The sequence below is a fragment of the Artibeus jamaicensis genome, unplaced genomic scaffold (assembly GCF_021234435.1).
Source record: "Artibeus jamaicensis isolate MK-2021 breed Jamaican fruit bat unplaced genomic scaffold, CSHL_Jam_final contig_519, whole genome shotgun sequence".
In the NCBI taxonomy this organism is placed as follows: domain Eukaryota; kingdom Metazoa; phylum Chordata; class Mammalia; order Chiroptera; family Phyllostomidae; genus Artibeus; species Artibeus jamaicensis.
In genome coordinates, this window is record NW_026521871.1 from 1,628,578 (window position 1) to 1,650,337 (window position 21,760).

The window sequence follows — 21,760 nt, forward strand, 5'->3', positions numbered from 1 at the left end:
TTTTAGGCTACCTCTTCCAATGACCACTGATTTAGATTACTAAATCATTATTTCTGTCGACTCCCTGCTTTCTCTCGATATTAAGGGACAGTTTGTACTGCTTCTATGTTGAAATGACTATCCCTGAGCATAGACTTGCTTTAAATTCATCCGTGTTCATCTGATTACTCGAAGACAGCTATGTCTGTGTCTTCACCCTAATAAACCAAATGTTCTCATCCATAAATCTGTCTCCTTTAAGCCAATCTTATTGTCTACAAATAAATACATGCTTGACTCCCAATGTCGTTTCCCCTATCTCCATAACTGTCATTTATCTATCCAGTTGCCTATACCAGAAATTTAGAAATCATCCTTGACTCTGCCTTCTTTCCTCCACCCCACAGCTGATCCATCAGGTACTATCATTTCTACTTTTAAAAAAAGTGTTGTAAATCCACCAACCCCAAACTGTAGTGCTACACCCTATCCTAAGCCACCGTCACCTCTTGTTTGGATAAGTGCAATAGCTTCCTGAGCAGTTTTCTTGTTTTCAGTCACACTTACATTCCTGGCCATCATTCACTCAGTGTTCAAGGTGGAATTTTTGAAGAAAAATAAGACCATGTCTTACCCTGACTTAAAAACTCTTCAGTGATTTCCCATTGCATGCTGAATAAAATCCAAATACATTGTTGTAATCTGTGAGTTCTGCACGCTCTGGCCCCAGGGAATGTCTTCTCAGGGAGCCCTCTTCTAACCACTCCAGACCATTTCTTTTATAACACTCAGCTCAACTAATAAGCATTTATTTTTTTTATCACTTGATTAATGCTGTTTTTCCTCACTGGTCTATAAGCTTCTATGAAGACAGGAGTAATATTATCAGTTTTTTTCATCACTATACCCCCAATGCATGGCATAATTCCTAGAATTTAGTATGTGCTTAATAAATGTTGAATGAACAAGTGAACTCACCCCAAATTCTAATTGTGACCTTATGTTATTTTCTTATCAAAGTAACATTTTTAATATTAAAATTAGTTACTAATAACGGGGAATACCTGTGTGCAAGTCATTAGATCACTGGTTTATAGGAAGATTTCTGGGAACTTCATCCTAAAAGCCTTCTAGAATCATATCCCAAAGTCTTAAGGCACTTTAGAACACTGTAAGTTGAATTATGGATATTTTAGTTTTGGTATAGATATTCAGAGTTGGCTCCTTCCTTCCACACTGTCTACTCTATTAAGGTTTCCAGAATGACTGCACCAAATTATAATACACAGAAGATGAGAGCCCAATTGAAAACAGCAATGTAACCATCTCTTAAAATAAAAAGTTAGCATCACACCTGTTAAAATACATATTTTAAATCTATCAGCTACTACTGAAATTTTTATGATGGTTTGTATTTACTAGAAAAACATGTCTGGCAAGTTTATGAATGGTATAACTTTGAGCATGCTTGGATGGTAATGGTGGTTGAATTGATATCAGGCTGCATGTTTTACATAGTGCTATTTATCTATGACACATGAAAGGGCACTTTAGTGATTTAAGTTAACAAAGTCACAGAGTTAGTAGAGGGAATAAGAAATATTGAATAGAAGGAAATGGCACTTGAAATATGTTTTCATTGCATTTTCACATTTTCCTTCATTCTTAAACTCATTTCCCTCTGGAAAGCAAGAACGTTATATATTGGGAAATAATGTGTCATGAAAACCTGAGCCAGCAAGCTTATAAGCCAAGTAGTAATGACTCCTATAATTGCTAATGAGGCAATGGAAGTTGAATATCTCAGGCATTCACTCGGGCAGCCTGTTGCCTGTTCTACAAGAAGCTGTCATATCAAATTTTTGTCTTAACTCCCTGGGCACTTTGATTCTTAAACCTTTTTGAGAAACCTAATCTGAAATCAAAGTCAGATTGCTTAGATGTGGTCAGACAAGGTCACATTTAAAACAGTTCAGTGAACCTGCAGACCGAAGTTGAAAGGTAATGCCTCCCTCCCCAAATTGAGACTTTATCCTCTGAAAAATGGCGAAGAGCTTCCTCCTATCATTTAATTAGGAAATTGGACACAGCTGTATTTTGGAAATGCAACTTTATCCAAATCAGTGACTCATGAGGCATTTTGTTGAAGAAATATCTTGGTCAGAGACTGCATGAAATGAGACATGAAAAGAAGTCCTTATTCATAGTAAGATGAATTCTTTAAATCAGAATTGCATGGCAATTTCAGGTCTGTGGGCTTCATTCCTGGCCTAAATTATCCAGATTTGCCCACTCTGGCCCCAAACACTACACAGGATTGCTGCTACAATGCTGTAGACACTTTTCCCCCCAATGCTACTTGCCTTCCAGGTTGTGCCTTGAGATGTTATGCAAAATGGCGCTGGAAATGGGGGGATGGTAACTCCTGTTAAGCATGATCTTAACATCTCACAACACACAATTTTATCAAACTCACTGTGATTAAAAAAAACAACAACAACCTTGCCATTGCTTTATATTTCAGTGTTCTGTCTCTTGTGGTCGAGGGCATAAACAACGAAATGTTTACTGCATGGCAAAAGATGGAAGCCATTTAGAAAGTGATTACTGTAAACACCTTGCTAAGCCAAATGGGCACAGAAAGTGCCGAGGAGGAAGATGCCCCAAGTGGAAGGCTGGCGCCTGGAGTCAGGTGAGCAATGCTTCTCCTCTATGACTGCTTCATTACCTTCAGGCATGTGGCTGAGACCAGCATGTTGGTCTGTGTTCCTGTGCCTAGTTTTCTTTTTTCAGAGGGGAGCTCGGGGACTGGGAGGGAAGAATCTCTGTGAGGATACTTATTAGCTGCGGAATCTCGGGCAAGTGCCCTCAGTCCTTGGCACCTTGAATGCTACCTGCAGTAGAGTGGTTGTGCGGATTAATTCTCAGTGGTAGCAGGTGTAGGTATCAGACATTTAGCAGAGTAGCTGCTCAATGCTGTCCTAATGGCATTTGTATTATCATTCACTACTTAGAAAACCACTAATTCACATTGCAGTGAAGTTGACAATAGTCACCCGGCAGGAAATGAGTCCGAATTTACTTCCAAGGTTCTTAAAGAAAGGGCTTGTCAATATAAAGTATTAGAGACTATTTCTTTCCCCATTTACTTGTATATAAGAGAGGTGGGGGACAGCAGGTTAGTTCTCTGTCGTTTCCTAGTTTATGTAACGTTGGGTGATTTCTTTAACCTTCCTGAGCCTACTTCACCTAGTTCTTATGATGATTTAATGCAATAACGAATGCCATGTCCTTGAATCTCATAGGCTCTCAAGAATAATTTGTTTGGATAAGTGTGATGTGTGTATAAGGGGTAGGGTGTTACTGCCCAAGAAACTGATTATGGTTAGACTCTGCTAATTCTAAACGTTTGGTAATTTAGTCAGAAATTGGGTGTGAGAGTCTCCCTGATGCATTTAAGAAGAAATTCTCAAAACTTCTATTTCTTTATAAACAATGGATACATGAACTGAAGTCACTGGCATGTGGTCCTTAAAGTAAATCTCATCACTCCACACCTGTTCATTTTCTCAGAGTGGTTGGAGGTGCTTACTTAAAAGTAATTAAGGCTGAATTTCTTTTCACTTATTCTGTATTTCATGTTGCTCCCTTCTCTCCATTGCTTTGATTCAAGGAGATCTGAGTGAATTTGTGGTTCTTCCAGACAGTGAAGAACCATGCGGATATTCTTTAGAATCAGTTTTTTAAAAAACTAGGTTCAAGGTTGGCAGCCTCCAGATTGATTTTTCCACAGCCTACATCTTGATACCTAAGGCCCATAGAAGAATTGGGCATCCATATTAATGTGAGAAGGAACTGAAAAATCCTTCATTTCTACATGGCTGGTAATTTTCTATGAAATTCACATTTCCCCTAGAAATGTGAATTTTTCTTAAGTGCTCTGAGGTGGCATCATTGTCCCTGATGCCTCCCAGCTGTATTTCACTTCTCTGCATCATTCTCCAGCAGAGAGGACTCTGATCCTCTCAAGGCTTTTAAGATATTGATCATGTTTGTTTTCGCCTTTGTTTTAATTTAATCCTCAAAGCACCTGTGCCCAGCCAGAGGCATATCCTCCTTTGGTTTCCTTGAGGGATGCACTTTCAAGGCAGTGCTTCATACCAGTCTTCCTTAATGGTTGTCTAAGTGACTCCTGTCATCCCCAACTCCTAGGCCTTTGATTTGGGGAGCTGTTCAATTCATGTAAATGTCCACAGTTAACCTTACTTAAGAAACCACACTAATTAGCTTGTCCTATTGTAGACTTCCATGCTCTTACTTTTCTTTAGGTTCCTCAGCTTCAATTTATCCATTTGCATCTTGCCCCGAATATTAAGTTTACAGCATGTAAAATGATGCTCATTTTAAAGTCCAATTCTTTTGATAAAAAGATAGTCAAAAGAATCTTCCTCTCTTTATTGGTAAACACAGTGTGAGTTTTATTGCAGTATCCTGTGATCTCGATGGGAAGTCTCAAATTCCTCACAAAGCTGTAATGATTATGTTTGAACCCTGAGTGGGTTGGATTTTTTGTGTGTGACAATCAATTGATTTTTTAAATATATTTTATTGATTATGCTATTACAGTTGTCCCATTTCCCCCCTTTTATTCCCCTCTGCCCTGCACACCCCCACCCACCCACATTTCCCCACTTCAGTTCATGTCATGGGTCGTACATATAAGTTCTTTGGCTTCTACATTTTCTCTACTATTCTTAACCTCCCCTTGTCTGTGCTACTTATTCTCTGTACCTTTTCACCCCCCTTCACCTCCCACTCTCCCACTGAAAACCCTCCAAGTGATCTCCATTTCTGTGATTCTGTTCCTGTCATAGTTGTTAGTTTGTTTTTTGTTTTTGGGGGTTTTTTAGGTTCAGTTGTTAATAGCTGTGAGTTTGTCATTTTACTGTTCATAGTTTTTATCTTGTCCCTTTCACATTTCATATAATAAGGGCTGGGCGATGATGACCTTCTTTAACTTGACCTTATCTGGGAAGCACTTTATCTGGCTTCTATTCTAAATGAAAGTTTTGATGGATAGAGTAATCTTGGATGTATGTCCTTGCCTTTCCTTGGAATACTTCTTTCTAGCCCCTTCTTGCTTGCAAGGTTTCTTTTAAGAAATCAGAAGACAGTCTTATGGGAACTCCTTTGTAGGTAACACTGTCCTTTTCTCTTGCTGCTTTTAAGATTCTCTCCTGCTCTTTAATTTAGAGTAATGTAATTATGATGTGCCTTGGTGTGCTCTTCCTTGTGTCCAATGTCTTTGGGGCTCTCTGAGCTTCCCGGACTTCCTGAAAGTCTATTTCCTTTGCCAGATTGGGGAAGTTTCCTTTCATTATTTTTTCAAATAAATTTTCAATTTCTTGATCTTCCTCTTCTCCTCCTGGCACCCCTATGATTTGGGTGTTGGAAAGTTTAAAGATGCCTTAGAGGTTCCTCACCCTCTCCTCATTTTTTTGAATTCTTGTTTCTTTATTCTGTTCTGGTTGAAAGTTTATTTCTTTCTTCTGCACCAAACCATTGATTTGAGTCCTGGCTTCTTTTTTATCACTGTTGGTTCCCTGTAGATTTTTCTTTATTTCACATAATGCAAACTTCATTGCTGCCTGGGTCTTTTTTATGCTGTTGGAGTGCCCAGTGAGTTCCTGGAGCATCTTGATAACCAGTGTTTTGAACTGTGTATCTGATAAGTTGGCTATGTCTTCATTATTTAGTTGTCCTGAGTGGTTTTTGTTTTTCAAACATAAGGTAACAGGATTTTCAGAATGCCTCTCCACAAAAGACCATATCTGTTCAAAGTAATTGCTTAGAAAAGTCTAGTTTCTTTTGTAGAAGATACAAGTACACATAGTTATGTAATGGTCTGTGGCTAGCTTTTAAATGCCCTAATTTGATTTGCAGAAATGAATTATTTATAAAAGCAGGCAAGACAAGGTGCTGCTTATGCAAAATTCAATTTCTGCAATTTAAAAGTATACCTAAAAGTACTCAGACCCGGTGGCTGATGGAGAAAGATGGTCTACATGATTAAAGATTGTTGGCTTACTAATGATCTGGTAGTAAACAGGAATATCCCTAAGGCAGTGATATTAAAGCAAGAGTAATGATTATCCATTTGCACCAAATTTAGAAGATTTTACATCTGGTCCCTTTGTTTTCTGCTGATAGCTATTTTCTGGTCATCTCTTCTTCAAGGTAGGAAGAATAATTAGTGCAATTTCTCATCCTGTCAAAATGCCTGCTGATAAGACATATAGAATATTGGGATAGGAGTCTAGGGTAGTTATACTAATCTTCATAGTCTCTCCCTGAAAATTGGCACTTTGAGATTTAAAGTGAAATGTTTTATTTAACCTACATCTTTTGAAAATCTTGAAATTGTAAAGAAAAAGTCTCCAAAGAAAGGAATGCTTTTCTTGAAAAGCATCCTCACTATAGTTTTAAAGCATCTTTTTTTCAAAAGTTCATGTTCAATTTGTTTACATGATCAAGAACTAAGGTTAGGTGCCTATGAAATTTTAAGGCAAACATCAGCATCAAATTCCTGGCTCAGCTCTGTCTTGTCACAATAAAAAAGCATTCCAGAGTGACATTTCTTTACCTTATCCCGTTCCTAACAGAAGGCCTTTTAAAAAAAAATGAAGATCAGAAACAAAAACAATAAATGATTCAATTAGAATTTATAAGTCATGAATTTATTCAGTGGATCATTCATCAAGCCTGAATTACCTGCCTTTTTTTATTCTTTACCATCTCAGTGGTCAGGATGGGGCTACAACTCAATTGGAATGCCATGATTTAATTAATAGCTGTTGTTTTTTTGTCTCACTGATACAAACATAATGCTGTGCTTACAATCAGTGCTGTCTTCGATTGAGGGAAATCATTCATTTTTTTCCATCTCTTCAATTCAGCTTCAAAACAGAAGCTGGCGATTGCATTAGGAATCAACCAGCCACTTGGAGTTAGGATTTTTACCTTTTTTTTCAGATTTTTATTTATTTATTTTTGGAGAGAGGAGAAAGAGAGAGAAACATGTGTGAGAGAAACATTAATCAGTTGCCTCTCACACAACCGGGGACCTAGCCAATATCCCAGGCATGTGCCCTGGCTGGGAATCGAACTGGCAGACTTTCAGTCCATAGGCCAGCACTCAATCCACTGAGCTAAACCAGCTAGGACAAGGCTTTTGTCTTAACTACAATGAGAACAGAAGCTGTGGTGTCATATTCTGAAGTATTCTGCAAGTATTTAAGTGAGAAACATGGAAAATACGTAGCTTCATCTTTTGAGAAATCAAGGAAATCATATGCATCTGGTCAGTGAGAAGTGGAGTTGCTTTAAAGATAGATGTGTGCTCTCATGACTGTGTTTGTGTTTGAGCTATGAGCATTGGTGTTGAATTGCCTGCATACAGGCTTCCCACCTGCACTCTACCTGACACTGTGCAGAAGGCTGCATCCTGTTAGTATTGTATTTTAAAACTGGTGTCCACAGTACCTATCCTCAGTACATTGCTTGGGACAGAATTTACTTTGACTTTGTTTTTCTTGTTTTGAGTGAGTTAGAGTAATTATCTCTGTTCTTTGCTTAATTTACTTGCAGAATACCTGCCTAAAATTTACTAAAAAATACAAAAGGTATTTTATGTAAAATGCTTAACATTGGGATCAGCTCTCAGCCAGGGTGAATTTGTAGCCCTTGGGACATTTGGCTATGTCTGGAGACAGCTTTGGTTGCCACCACGAGGCGGGGCAAGGGAAATGCAACTGACACCTAGTGGGCAGAGTCCAGCAGTGCTGCTCGACTTCCTGTAATGCACGATACAGTCTGTAACCAAAAGGAATTATTAGGTTGAGAAACCCTCTTTTAGAGACTGGTACGTAGTAAATGCTAAGTAAAAGTTTGCTATTTCTGTTGTTACCAATTATATTATTATAGTTGGTTCATATAGTTATTTTTCAAGCTAGCCTCTCCTTTAAATAATGTGACCACTGTAATACTAGAAGAAAGTATCTGAAATTCTTTCCAGGGTTTCAAGTGTATATTATGATTCCCCAAGCATCCGAACTTCCGCAGAGATTCTTTTTATCTATGGAAGTAAATAAGCATCAAGTCAGTGAGTTCTGCATAGTAGCTCTGCACAGCAGGGACTGTAGAGAGATGAAACAGCTCCCGGCTCAGTAGTTCGGAACTAAAAACATCTACTTTTAAACCTGCACAAATAGAGTACTGCGCAGAATGATGGCTGTGGGGAACACATTAATAGAGACTGCTCATCTTTTTTTCTCTACAAACTAACCAAAAGATGTAGTAAGTAAAACCAGAAGAATTAAGCACATGCAAGTGCACATATCACCACCATCACCACCTCCAGGATCATACCGAGGTTTTTTTCATGTTGTTTTATTCATGGGGTTTCTGCACAAATCTCTCAGAATTCACCAAGCAAGCCTGGCTGGCTGTGTATGCAAATTGTTGCGTCCCCTGAGACAGCACAGGAGGAAAACTGGAGCCCAGACAAGGAGCTGAGGCGGTTTGCTTCATTTGGACAAAGATTACAGTGGATGCAGGATGCAGAAAGGCAGAGCTTGTGCCTGTTGTGCATTTAAGTCAGGCTGAAACTTTTTTGCATTATTTCAAAGCTGGTTTCGACATAATAAAAATCAGAAGCCACAAAGATATATTATGTAATTGAACTTCCCTGTGTCTCTATTTGCCTTTTTGAAAAATTATCAAACATTGAAGGAAGTGATTTTTTAAATGTTGCACACTTAGGGCTCTTAATACTTTCCCTTTGTCCAACCATATGTAATTTACTCAATAATGATAGGACTAAAAAGAGGTTTCATTGACTTACAGCCTGAATAGTATGCAGTCTAAAAGTCTTTAATGTCATTTCCTTCTTCCTTAGGCTATTAAGGCATCGTGAGCTTCTGAATATGTGTCAACCCTGTGCCCAACTCAAATTTGTTTATGTAAATGTTCCTTTTCTTCCTTTGTATTGCCATTTGGATACATTGTTCTGGACATGTACAGTTTTACATTTTAGACCCCAAATTCAAATAGCCAAAGGCTTTTTGGGTTGTTGTTTGCTGATGATGACAGCGTTTGAATGTTTCTCTCATTGATGTGGTAACTCTCCCGTGCTACCATTCATTCATTTCCAGGGTAATCAATGGGAAATATTATACGTGTGGCTCCCATAACATTATATGGCCATTCTCTGTAGATAAAGCAGTCACTTGTGTCCTGGCACCCCCGGTTCCATCAGCATATGATGACCTTAAAAGTCTGTTTTTTGTGGGTCACAAACTCCTTAAATCCAATTAATACAATTAAATCCAAACAATAATAGCTGTGTTGCGCCAAAACATTTCCTCTCTTTAGCTGGCTTTGCTGTGAACATTTGAGTTCCTGCCTAGCTTAGACTCATCTGAAACAATGCGATTTCCCGAGGTGCCTATGATCTGGAAATCTGAAATGGCAATACAATTAATATTCAGCAAAATTCAGTGGGTGTACTTGATACCACATTTCCATTAGCTCAGAATGAGAGGAGTCTTACTGCAGGTTAATTGGACAACATTTTTTTTCCTAATTTAAAATAGCATGGTTCTATTTTTTATTAAGACTTCCTCTTAGGCATATGGCTTTAATGTATGTTAAACTTGTTTTCTCAATGCCAGGCAAATTAATGGAGGCAAAGCTATCAGAAAAACTTGGTAAAAATTTCAACTTGCTAAGTATAATAGTATGCTGGGGTTTTTTTTCAATCAGATGGCGCCTTTCATTTCTGTCAAAGCCTTAATAAAGAGTATAATTTTTGGCCTGACTGTAAGTGAGATTATAAAATCCATCAATGAAAAAAACATTTAAAAATTAATTTAGAGGAAAGTTAATTGCAGGTTTAATATGGTGTTTTGCAACTTGGTCGACCAAATGCTTCAGCCTGATGAACAGTATTTGTTGAGAGCTGAAACATCGTGCCTAAGGAAATGTTTTTTTCCTTCTCAGCTTTTATTTTTATGTAGTCAACTTAGGTTGTAGATAGACAAAGATACTGGTGAATTCCATAGTTTAGAAAAATTCCTCTGTCTCCAGAGCAAGAAAAGGAAGAGACTGGAGAAAATAATTCTACATACAAGGTCCTAAAAGTTTCAGCTCCTTGGGCTATACTCTTAACCTGCCAAGAAATTATTCTGGTAGAGTTCTGTAGTTCTACTTTAGAAGAACCTCAAATCCTCTGAGATAGAAATTACTTGGGATTTTTATTTCACATGGCAGCTCTATTTCTAGGTTGTACTAAATGTTTCCTAATGATCTGTCTCAGTCTCTTCAATTGTCCTAAAATTTTGGTAACTTTAGAGATTCCTGAAACTTGAATACCTTCCTCACTCATCAATACTGATAGGCAGTGAGTTTGCAGATTTAAGACCTTACTTTGGGTCTGTTCATTAGAAATTAGAAATCCTTGTGATAGCTGTGAAAGGCATTGGATTAGGGGTGCATTCCTCAGGTCTGTGGCTCCCCCTACCACACACACACACACACACACACACACACACACCCAAAGACCCAAAGACCCAAAGCTGCCACTTACACACTCTTGTCTTCTTAGTGCTCTGTGTCCTGTGGCCAAGGCGTGCAGCGGAGAAATGTGGGCTGTCAGATGGGAACACGCAAGGTAGGCAGCGAGACCGAGTGCAACCCCTACGTCAGACCCGAGTCGGAGCGCACCTGCCAAGCCCCGCTGTGTCCTCTCTATGCTTGGAGGGCAGAGGAATGGCAAGAAGTAAGTAGAGCCATGAAGTGGTCACTTGCCAGGCATTTCACTCAACCCCCTTGCTATCATCACATCTATCCCCTGTGAAGCCTTCAAGCACAGTGACCAGGCTGGCTTGCTCCCAAAGGTTTGTGGTCAGAGGCAGGCAGCTCACTCCCACCAGGCTGGGATGGCTCCTCCTTTTTTCAAAATTCCTCTGTCTGAGTCCTTGAATGTTCCTACTCTGGCTGCCTCCAGAGACCTTTAACGGGCGTTAGGCCAAATGCATGCAGCTAACTGTCACAGGAGGAAGGGAAATGAATGAAATATTTTAAACACGTGTATCTCGACTTGGTTGTTCTGTGGCAGACAGCCACGGTCAGACTCCAGTAGGACTATATTCCTCCTCCTCCCAGACCTTGGCTGTCAGGTAGGAGAGAGGCCCTCACCAGAAACCCCGATTAATTAATTAGTGAAGTATTTCACAACATTAAGAAAATCATGGAATCTGAAGAATTGCTCTGTTGATGAAATAGACTTGTTTTTCTCCCACTTAATGTTTGGTTAAAGAAAATGTTAATGTTTAGTCAACATTATTATGTTAATTAACATTATTAACATTATTAATTAACAATATTAATGTTTTGTCAAAGAATATACTAACTGTCCCTAAGGAAAAGTCTGGCTAAAAAGGTAAGACATTAATAGGAGCTAACCTCTGTATCCAGAACAGAAAATTCAATGGTAGAATAGGGGGGAAAGAGCTTTAGGAAGCAAAACCATGTCCACTGATATTGGAATGAAATAGAAAATGCATACTGTTATTCACAATAGCTAAGACATGGAAACAACTCATGTGTCCTTCAACAGATGACTAGATAAAGAAGATGTAGTAAATACAGAGTGGTGGGCAAAAGTATGTTTACAGTTGAAATACAAATAAATACTACAATAATTAATAAATAATATGAGAATAAACTGTTTCACATGAAATACAAATAATACAATAATTAATAAATAATAACACAAGAATAAACTCTGTGTTTTACGTGCTCACAACTGTAAACCTCCTTTTGTCCCACCCTGCGTCTACAATAGACTGCTACTCAGCCATTAAAAAGATGAAATATTGCCATTTGTGACAACACGGTTGGATTTTGAGGGTATCATGCTAAGTGAAGTAAGTCAGGTGGAAAAGTGCAATTCCACTTTTTTCCAGTTTTATTGAATATAATTGACATATAGTATTATATAAATTTTGGTGAAAATATGATGATTTGATATATTGCAAAATAATTACTACAGTAAGTTATAGTGACAACATATTGGATTTTGAGGGTATCATGATAAGTGAAGTAAATCAGATGGAAAAGTGCAAGAGCCATTTGATTTCACTCCTATGTGGAATATAGACTGAAAGCAACCAACTAATCAAACAAGCGAGAAGTAAACTCATAGACACAGACAACAGTGTGGTGGTTAATAGAGGGAAAGGAGGTGGGGAGGTTGAAGAAGATAAAGGGGGTCAAATACAGTGATGGCAGGAGACTGACTTCAGGTGGTAAGCATATAATACAGTGTTCAGATGCCAGATTATGAAGTTGTACACCTGAAATTTACATAGTGTCATTGACCAATGTTATCCCAGTAAGTTCAAATGTGAAAAAGAAAATGCATTCTGTAAAAGGTTTAGAGATACAAATAGTAAGACAGAAATTTACTACCAGGAGGAATTTTTATAACAGGGGTAAATTGTGGCCTGCATGGCGTTAAGTGCTTTTTGTTCACCACCTCACTTAATCTTTATAACCACTAGACAAAGTGGGCATTATTATTATGACCCCATTTTTCAGTTAAGGAAAATGAGGTTCAGAGAGCCAATGTCATTTGTCCAAATGCCACATAGCTAGCAAATGGAAGAATCAAGACTCAATACTATATTCATTCTCTTAGAACATTATGAAATACTATACTGTGTGCTTTTTTTATTATTATTTCATACTAGTACTGTGGCTATTCCACTTTTTTCCAGTTTTATTGAATATAATTGACATATAGTATTATATTCATTTTTGGTGAAAACATGATGATTTTATATATGTATATATTGCAAAATAATTACTACAGTAAGTTGTAGTTAATATCCACTAACTATAGTGAAATGGTATAGCTATATAGCTAAATACTGATACTATTAGCTATAGTGAACCATATAAGTGAAATCATATGGTTCTCGCCCTTTTCCATCCAACTTACTTCACTTGGTTACCTCACATACCTACAAATTGTCTTTCTTATGCTGAAAAGTTTTAAGATCTACTCTCTTGGCAAATTTTAAATATACAATATGGTATTGTCAACCATAGTCACCATGATAGACATTACATCCCAGGATTTACTTATCTTATAACTGAAAGTTTCTACATTTTGACCAGCTTCTCCATATTTGTAAGTTTGGTATTTTAAATATTCTACATATAAGTAATATCATACAGTATTTGTCTTTCTCTGTCTGATTTATATCACCATAATGCCTTCAAGATTCATCCATGTTGTTGCAGATGGTAGGATTTCCTTTTTTAATGGCTAAATTATATTCATATATATATGTGTGAATAAAGTATATGTATAATTGAGAGAGATAGAGAGACTGTATTTTCTGTATGTTTTATCCGTCAGTGGACACTTAGGTTGCTTCCATATCTTGGCTGTTGTAAATATTGCTGCAATAAACATAGGGTACATACATCCTTTTGAGTTAGTGACTTTGTTTTCTTTGGATAAATAACCAGAAGTGTGGTCACTGCCTCATTTGGTTGCTCTGGTTGCAATTTTCTGAGGAACCCCCATACTGTTTTCCACAGTGGCTGCACCAATTCATACTCCTACCAACAGTGCACAAGGGTTCCCTTTTTTCCATATCGTCACCAACACTTGTTATTTCTTGTCTTCTTGATGATAGCCATTCTATCAGGTGTGAGGTGATATCTATTCTGGTTTTGAGTTACATTTCCTTGATGATTTGTGATGTTGAGTGCCTTTTCATATACCTATTGGCCATTTTGTATGTCTTCTTTTGAGAAATGTCTGTTCAGGTCCTTTGCCTATTTTTAGTCTGATGTGGTCCCACTTGTTTATTTTGCCTTTGCTGCCTTTGTTTTGGGTGTCAATCCAAAAAATCATTGCCAAGATTGATGTCAAGAAACTTACCCCTATGTTTTCTATTAGGAGTGTCATGGTTTCAGGTGTTATGTTCAAGTCTTTCATCCATTTTGAATTGATTTTTGTGTATGAGGTAAGATATGGGGTCCCATTTGATTCTTTTGCAGGTAGCTATTATCCTAACACTGTTATTGAAGAGACTGTCCTTTCCCCTTTGTATATTCTTGGCTCCTTTGTAATAAATCATCCCAACATATATATGTGTGGGTTTATTTCTAGGTACTCTATTCTATTCCATTGATATGTGTGTTATTTTTATGCCAGTAACATACTGTTTTGATTACTATAGCTTTGTATTATAGGTTGAAACCAGGGAGCATGATGCCTCCAGCTTTGCTGTTCTTTGTCAAGATCGCAGTTCAGGAGAATAGAATATCTTTTAATTTATTTGTGTCTTCTTCAGTTTCTTTTATCAGTGTCTTACAGTTTTCAGTGTACTGATCTTTCACCTTCATGAATAAATTTATTCCTAGTTTAATTTTTTGATGCAATTTTAAATGGGATTTTTTTAAAGAACTATAGGCTTCAAATGTGTGGGGATCTAGCCTTCCAGACCTATCCTTCCCTCTCCCTCCTCCCCACTAATGGTCCCATTGTTTGCAGTCATCTCTTTCCTTTGGGCTTTCACCTTCTTTCTTCCTCCCACCTCCTCTCTCACCCACTCACTCTGTGACATTTAACCTGATACCTAGTTGGGGCAGGCATCAGTCTTGACTTTCCTCCCTTCATCTAGTGACTCTTTGACTTGATGTCAGTGAGCTTGCCAAGGCACAGCCTGAGAGCCCACTGAACGGGAGGTTTCCCCAGCCCACCCCTTTACAGCAAATTGTCTTTCTCTTAGTAGTCCTTGGCAGCCATCAGAGCTCTTGTTTGCTTTCTGAGTGTACACTTTCCTCTTTTGCTTCCCCCTCTCAACTATTAAAATTTGCCTGTTTGTTGACAAGATGCATTTCATGCTAGGCACATAGCAAATGGCACCCTCCTCTTTTTGAGAGAGAAACCACACATCCACCTTGAGAAGTATAAGTTCTGCATACATACAATAGCATCATCAACATATTTTATACAGCCACTCATGCTGTGCACTGCACAACTCTGGAGGTGCTGTTTCTATAGGCTGCAATAGCAGAGGTACCCACTAGAGTTGTATAGCACAATGGCCCCACAACTGATGATGATTTTAAATCATCTTATCATACATCTTATCATTTAAGCTATAGACTGAACACTATGTGGAGAACCTCATTTAGCCTTTTCCATAAGTCTCTAATGTAGTAATTAAATTTCTATCCTCACTTAAAGGTGAGGAAACTTGAGGCTTAGATAGGTTAATTCATCCAAGTTTATGCATTTACCAGGTAATAAGGCTGGGATTCAAAGCCTAGCAGCCTGACCTCTGAACACATGCTCTGAATCTTTATATTCCCCTGCCTTTCAGTTACCTAACTTGAATAATTTTATTTCCTTCTTAATGGCTTTTCCAGCCTCTCACTGCAGAGTTGGCATCAAAGTAGAATTCCCTTGACTGGGTGATCACCCCCACCTACTTCTAAAAATAAAATTCTTGGTCCAGTTGGTTGGTGATCAGACCTTAAGCCATGTGGTTGAACTGAGTGGATGGGGGTCTCAATGATGCTGGAGCACTTTTGTTTATTGTGAGGCCTGTTGGCTATGTGGGCGGAAGAGACATCAGTGTGCCTTCATGGCAGCACAGTATAGCCCCTGGATTTTCAGATGTAGGGCAAAATAATTGGAGAAGAGAAAAATATTCTATCCAGACATTAGTGTATCATTTTGTTTATGCCCTGGAAGTATTATTTGTTAACAAAAGATCATTCCATGTGTTCTTCTGAGAAATTGACTTCTTTTTTTTTTTTTTAAGATTTCATTTATTTATTTATTTTTAGGGAGAGGGGAAGGGAGGGAGAAAGAGAAGGAGAGAAACACTTCAATGTGTGGTTGCCTCACACCCGCCCCCTACTGAGGACATGGCCTGCAACCCAGGCATGTACCCTTTGAACCAGCAACCCTTTGGTTTGCAGGCTGGCACTCAATCCACTGAGCCTTGCTAGCCAGGGCCAGAAATCGAATTCTTATCTCTGGGCTCTGGGCTCCTTATCTCTCTTTAGCTCATCTGCTAAATGGGGATTATAGGGCAGACTTTGTTAAAGGGATTGAAGGGTGGTGCTGAAGATTAAGTGAGAATAAATGAGGGGGTTCTGCACATTTTAGATCTTCCGCCAATGCTGCTTCTCTTCAGTATAGTAGCCTCGGTGGAGAGTTCAGGTGATAACCAGTGCTTCAGCTTAGCCTCCATTATCACAATGTTGGGCTTTTAATATTAGGCTAGATACTTGGCCTCACAGTGATCAGTTTTACTCACTTTAGGCTTTTAATGCTCATGAGGTTGTTGGAATTTTAAAAAAGAAAAATGAATACTTTAAAAATTTCTTTATGATTATAAAATCATAAAGGATTCACTTATTAATAGTATTATAATTTGACAAAGTTTTTCTTACAGTTGCAGAGGGTTTTCTATCAAATTTGAACTGTATGTGGCTTATGCATCTCTTAGCACTAATAAATAAATTTCCCAGGACTTGCAAGTTTTCTGTTTTCTTTTTTAATCTTTGCCTGGAATACTCTCTCTCTCCTCCCCAGGAACTCTGTATCACAAGGCTGCCCTGCTCTTTCCCTTACTTCAGTTGCCCATGTGCATCCTTCGAGCCTGAGCCAAGACATCACTTTTTCTCAGGAGCCCATGCTGATCACCCCTCCACACTAGTGACTTTCTCAGACGGACCTCTACTATTCTTACTCCCCCCTGGAAATACTCTGCTGTAGCAGCTCCAGTCTGAATTGTTGTTGCCTGCTTTCCTTATCTGTGTTATCTGCTGTTTGGGGTCAGAGAGCCTATTCACTAGTTCCCCCCCACCCCGCATTCAACACAGCACCTAGAGCATTGAAGGCACTTGTTGAATGAATAAAATGAATGGAGGGACAAAAAGAGAGTTGGGAGGGAGGGAGGGAGGGAGGGAGGGAGGGAGGGAGGGAGGGAGGAAGGAAGGAAGGAAGGAAGGAAGGAAGGAAGGAAGGAAGGAAGGAAGGAAGGAAGGAAGGAAGGAAGGAAGGAAAAAGACATTAAAGAACAGTGTCTACTAATTGATAGCCTTTCTTCTTTAAATCTTTAGAATGTCTTTTAGAACAGTCAAGCAAACTCTGTTTTCTTATAAGTACAGCTGTTTTATTTCCTTGTCACAGTGCCACGGACAAGCTGTGCTCAGATGTCTGGCCTTTGCAGAGCTGCCCACCCCACAGCTGTTTAGCCCAAGGCAGGGACTTGGGTCACTCATACATATTTGGATTCTAAGAACTTTTATTGAGATCAGCTGTGGAGTGATTTCCAAGTTTATCTTCTTAACACAGAAAAGTTAGAGCAGCAAGTCCTTGGTCAGATGATATAATGATTTTATCAAGTTTCCAATAGAGAGTGATCAGGTTTTGATGTATGTACAAGGGCTAGATATTAACTCTTTTATTCATTCAACAAATCTTTATCAAGTACCCACAACACCTACTACAGTGCCAGGTAAGTAGGTGTGCATCAGGGTTGCAGAATAGATCATAGAATTGCCATGGTGGGGTTGACAGAGAAAACAAGCAAACAAACATGTTTCATGAAATTGCTGATTGTGAAAAGTGCCATGATGGGAAAGAAACTAGATGCTGAGAGAGACAGAGAATGACAGGTCAGGCCTACCTCTGTAGGGTGGTCAGGGGGCAAAGGGCAAGAGAAGGTGATTCCACACTGAAGAAAGAAAAAGGACAGAGCCCAGTGCCATTGCATAGAAAAGCAGAGCATGGCCTGAGCAGCGGGAGTGGGGATGAGATGCTGATCTGAAGTTGGACTGCGCGAGTGGCTGGGTTATGCTGTGCCCGGTAGGCCAGGGCGAGGGTGTGGATTTTCTTCGGAACAGTGTAGGAGGTTTACAGGCCCCTTCAAGACCTGACCTCTGCCCACCTTCTGGAATTCCTATCTCAGACTGAAGGCTCTAACAACTCCAAAGGGCTGTCATCATCCTGGCCCCACTTCCCCTTGACTTTCACCTCTAGCCTCCATGCATGCAGAGCCCCTCCTGAGCGGGCAGCCGTCTCCTCCTTGCCTGATTCACTCACCAACACCCGCACTCCTCCTCTTTGTCCCCTGCTATGCAGCATCCTTTTCAGCACTGTGGGAACTCCCACCCTTGTCCTCTTCTGCTGTCACAACTGCAGAAGACCTTGATGGCTCCTTCCTCTGTCACAATCACTGTTGTGAACCCACATCTGCTCACACAGCTACATAAAGCACCCTAAACATTAAAGCCGAGGGCCACCAGTTAACCTGTTATCCTGACCCGTGGACCCCAGACTGTGAGAAGTAGCCACCCCGGGTGTCCTAATAAAGAGAGAAGGGGAGTAAGAGGATGTCAGGGCTGTCCCCAGGCACCCAGCACAGAATTGGCCAGCTGAAAGTACTGGCTGAAAGTGTGAATGACTTTAACGTTATGAAATGTCTCCACAGTATTGTGCCTGCCTTTTTCCTACGCACAATATACTATTTTGGGGTAAAAGTGTGCAAAAGGTGTTCAAAAATTCACATTCTGACTGTAACATAAGCTTTGAGAATAAAAACTGTTGGTAACTTAAAGACCCCTTTTCCTGTCATTTACAGCCAGGTTAGATAAATTGTCAACACTGTTCCTTAGCACAAAAACCTTTGCACAGCACACAGAACACGGTGCTGTGAGGTTCTGCATTTGTCCTGTGACTTGTCTGTGCTCACACTCCCTGACAATGATAGCTGGCCCTGGAAACAGCACAACAGATTCTTTCACTGGTGAAGAAAAGCGATAACCTTAAAAGGTAGAAAACATGAATATGAAGTGATTTTCACCCCCAACCCTCACAACGGTGAGGGAATCTCACCAAAAGAGTGTAAAGCAGCTTGATTGCAATCTTTAATTAAAGGAAAGACAGTTTCTCAAATAACCATTTTTAGACCTTTACCCTGTGGCCAACCTACCTAGCTTAATAAAATAGTACATTAAACGTTTATTTTAGGTCTTACCCTCACATTTGGAAAGTTATTCCCCAACCCTGCTCCTGCTAATTTCAACACATTTAAAGGCTCACGTAGCCTATGAGACTATGGGTCAGCTACCCAGTTCAGCCCAGTGCCGGGGTTATTTGCTTTCTCAATCCCAGTGTGGCTGGATTTCCAGAAGGCTGGTGGTATGACTTAGACAGTTGGTATACTTTTTCCTAAAAGCTGTAAAATGAAATTTGAGAAAACCTGTTAGAATTAAAATGAGGCTAGTTGATCTTTCTAGCTGTTTTTCAGGACATTTCTAGATCATTTTCTACAAGAAAGGAAAGATTTCATAAATCACAGTGGGGAAGTGATATTACCAAAGGCTGATAAAATCCACAGCATGGGACTGGGCTCGCTTTCTGGTCACCCAGAGAGTCATGCTCTAGTTAAGATGTAGGACTCCAGGAGAAAAGACTTGCTGTGTGATTTTAGAGTTTCTGTTGACTAATTCTAAAGCTTTGAGCATTGTCAGTTACTTATTTCTGTTTTTCTAAAAGTTATACTCAATTGTGGACTAAAACGTCCACATACTAAACCTGACAAACTCAAGGAACGGAACGCCAGCAGGGTGGGTCCTACAAACTCAGGGACCTAAAAGTAACCACATACAAAGGTCTGAACATAAAAATTTCTAAGTAAAAGAGGGTCCTGAGGGTAGTCACGTCCTAGGCCTGTAGCTTCCTTGACAAAGGTCAGTGTTTACTTAAGTGAGCCTGTCTGTTGTCCTTTTGCATCTAAGATAACATACCTTTCAAATGTCAGAGTGATTTCCTTTTCCAGACCCCTCAGGCCACACCCTCTGCACCAGAGAAGAGACTCAAGTACCCGTCATTGTTACCTTGTTTCCCCCGAATACCATAAAAAAAAAGCTGTAAATGTTAATTATTATCTATCCTGTACTATCTATGTAAAAGAAGTATGTGTCTCTTCCTTTTACTTTTTATCCAATCTCAGAGATTTCCCCACTTTGCTTTCTCCCACCACCCTAATCTATCACCAATGGATTTCCTGTAACCCCCTTACATTTCCTCCTTTGATTTTAATGTATAGAATAAGCTGCAAAATTGCCACTCTTCAGAGCATTTTCTCAATCCATTGAGATTTTACTTCCTGGCAATTGACGTCAGTTTGGCTCAAATAAACTCATAAAAATCTTCTACAAGTTTGGGTGTTTTTACACCAGATAAGGTTTCCCAACTCCCTTTTCTACCATTGGCAAAGGAGTATTTATAGTAGTTAAACATTCTTCAAGCCCTAGAGAGAGACACTTAACAAGCAGAAAGTATTTAGTAATCCTTGTATTTCTGCTCTAACCTGTTACTCACTGACACAGATGAAAGCCCTATGAGTCAGTGAAAATGACAGGACACTGGAAGGGTTAGTACAGGTTGTCTGCTCAATGAGATCTTCTGAGTCACCTACGTTCTAATGAATTCCTTTCTCTAAGGGGAGTTAAGCATTTCTTCTGCGTATATCTACACAGCACGGATTAACCATGTTTTGTTTTGTAACATTCAGTGGCTCCCTAACATACTTGGCATTTTTTAAATGAAGAAATGAAAATGTTATTACTTCACAGTCATTTCCAGCATCCTCCGGGGGCACAGAAAACCCAAAACCCACTGTGCTGGGGTTGAGCTCGGAACTGGACCCAGCCAGCCTCCTGCACTGGCTGGAAGGGATTTGCTCCCTTGTGCTCATCTTATAGTGCTTTTGATTCATGTTTGCGCCCCAGAAAAAATTGCATATAACTTCACATTTTAGATATTGAGGCTTTCTTCCAAGCAGGAAAAATAAATGAGTCAAGTTTGTAAATGATAAGGGACTACAGGACATACCATATACACCTTCTACTTCCTGAAAAACGAAGTGGCTCACAAAAGACAGGAATACAATGTGACCCAGCGTTTCCGCTCCTAGGGATGTACCCAAAAGAATTGAAATCAGGTCTTAACCCTTGCACATGCATGTCCGCAGCAGCACTGTTTGCAGTAGTCAAAAGGAGGAAACAACCCACGTGTCCATCAACATTTGAACAAAATGTGGTATATCCATACAATGGACTATTATTTAGCCATAGACAAGATACATGCTTAACATGGAAGAACCTTGAAAACCTTATGCTAAATGAAACAAGCCACTCACGAAAGGACACACACAGGCTAATTCCACTCACATGAAATACCTAAAATAGGCAAATTCATAGAGACAGAAAGCAGAGACGTGGTTGCCATGGGCTGGGAGGATGGGGATGGAGGGTGACTGCTCAACGGGTCAAGAAAAACAAGAAGCATCTCAGGAAAGAATTTCTTTTTTAATTTTATTTTTCAATTACAGTTTATACTGATATTATTTTGTATTAGTTTCAGGTGTACACATAGTGCTTAGACAATTATATACTTTACAAAGTGTTCCTTCTGATATTTCAAGTTCCCATCTGGCACCATACAAAGTTACTACATTATTGACTGTATTCTTTATGCGGTACTTTACATTCCTTATGACTATTTTTTACCAATTCATATTTATTAATCCCTTTGTATTTTCCACCCAGTCCCCCTACCACCCTCCCATCTGGCAAACCATCTGTCTGTTCTCTGCATCTATGAGTCTGTTTC

The 21,760-nt window shown here is 39.3% G+C and overlaps 1 protein-coding gene across 3 annotated transcripts in view; it reads left to right on the forward strand.

The window, feature by feature from the left end:
- ADAMTS9 (ADAM metallopeptidase with thrombospondin type 1 motif 9) overlaps positions 1–21,760 on the forward strand; it is a 184,180-nt gene that overhangs the window by 130,420 nt on the left and 32,000 nt on the right. For 2 of the 3 annotated variants that reach the window (XM_037136121.2, XM_037136122.2), the window contains 2 exons: positions 2,504–2,671; positions 10,643–10,816. In XM_037136121.2, coding sequence (XP_036992016.2) covers positions 2,504–2,671; positions 10,643–10,816 — 342 coding nt within the window. The remainder of the gene's footprint in view (positions 1–2,503; positions 2,672–10,642; positions 10,817–21,760) is intronic. The other variant, XM_037136123.2, reaches the window with a different exon arrangement.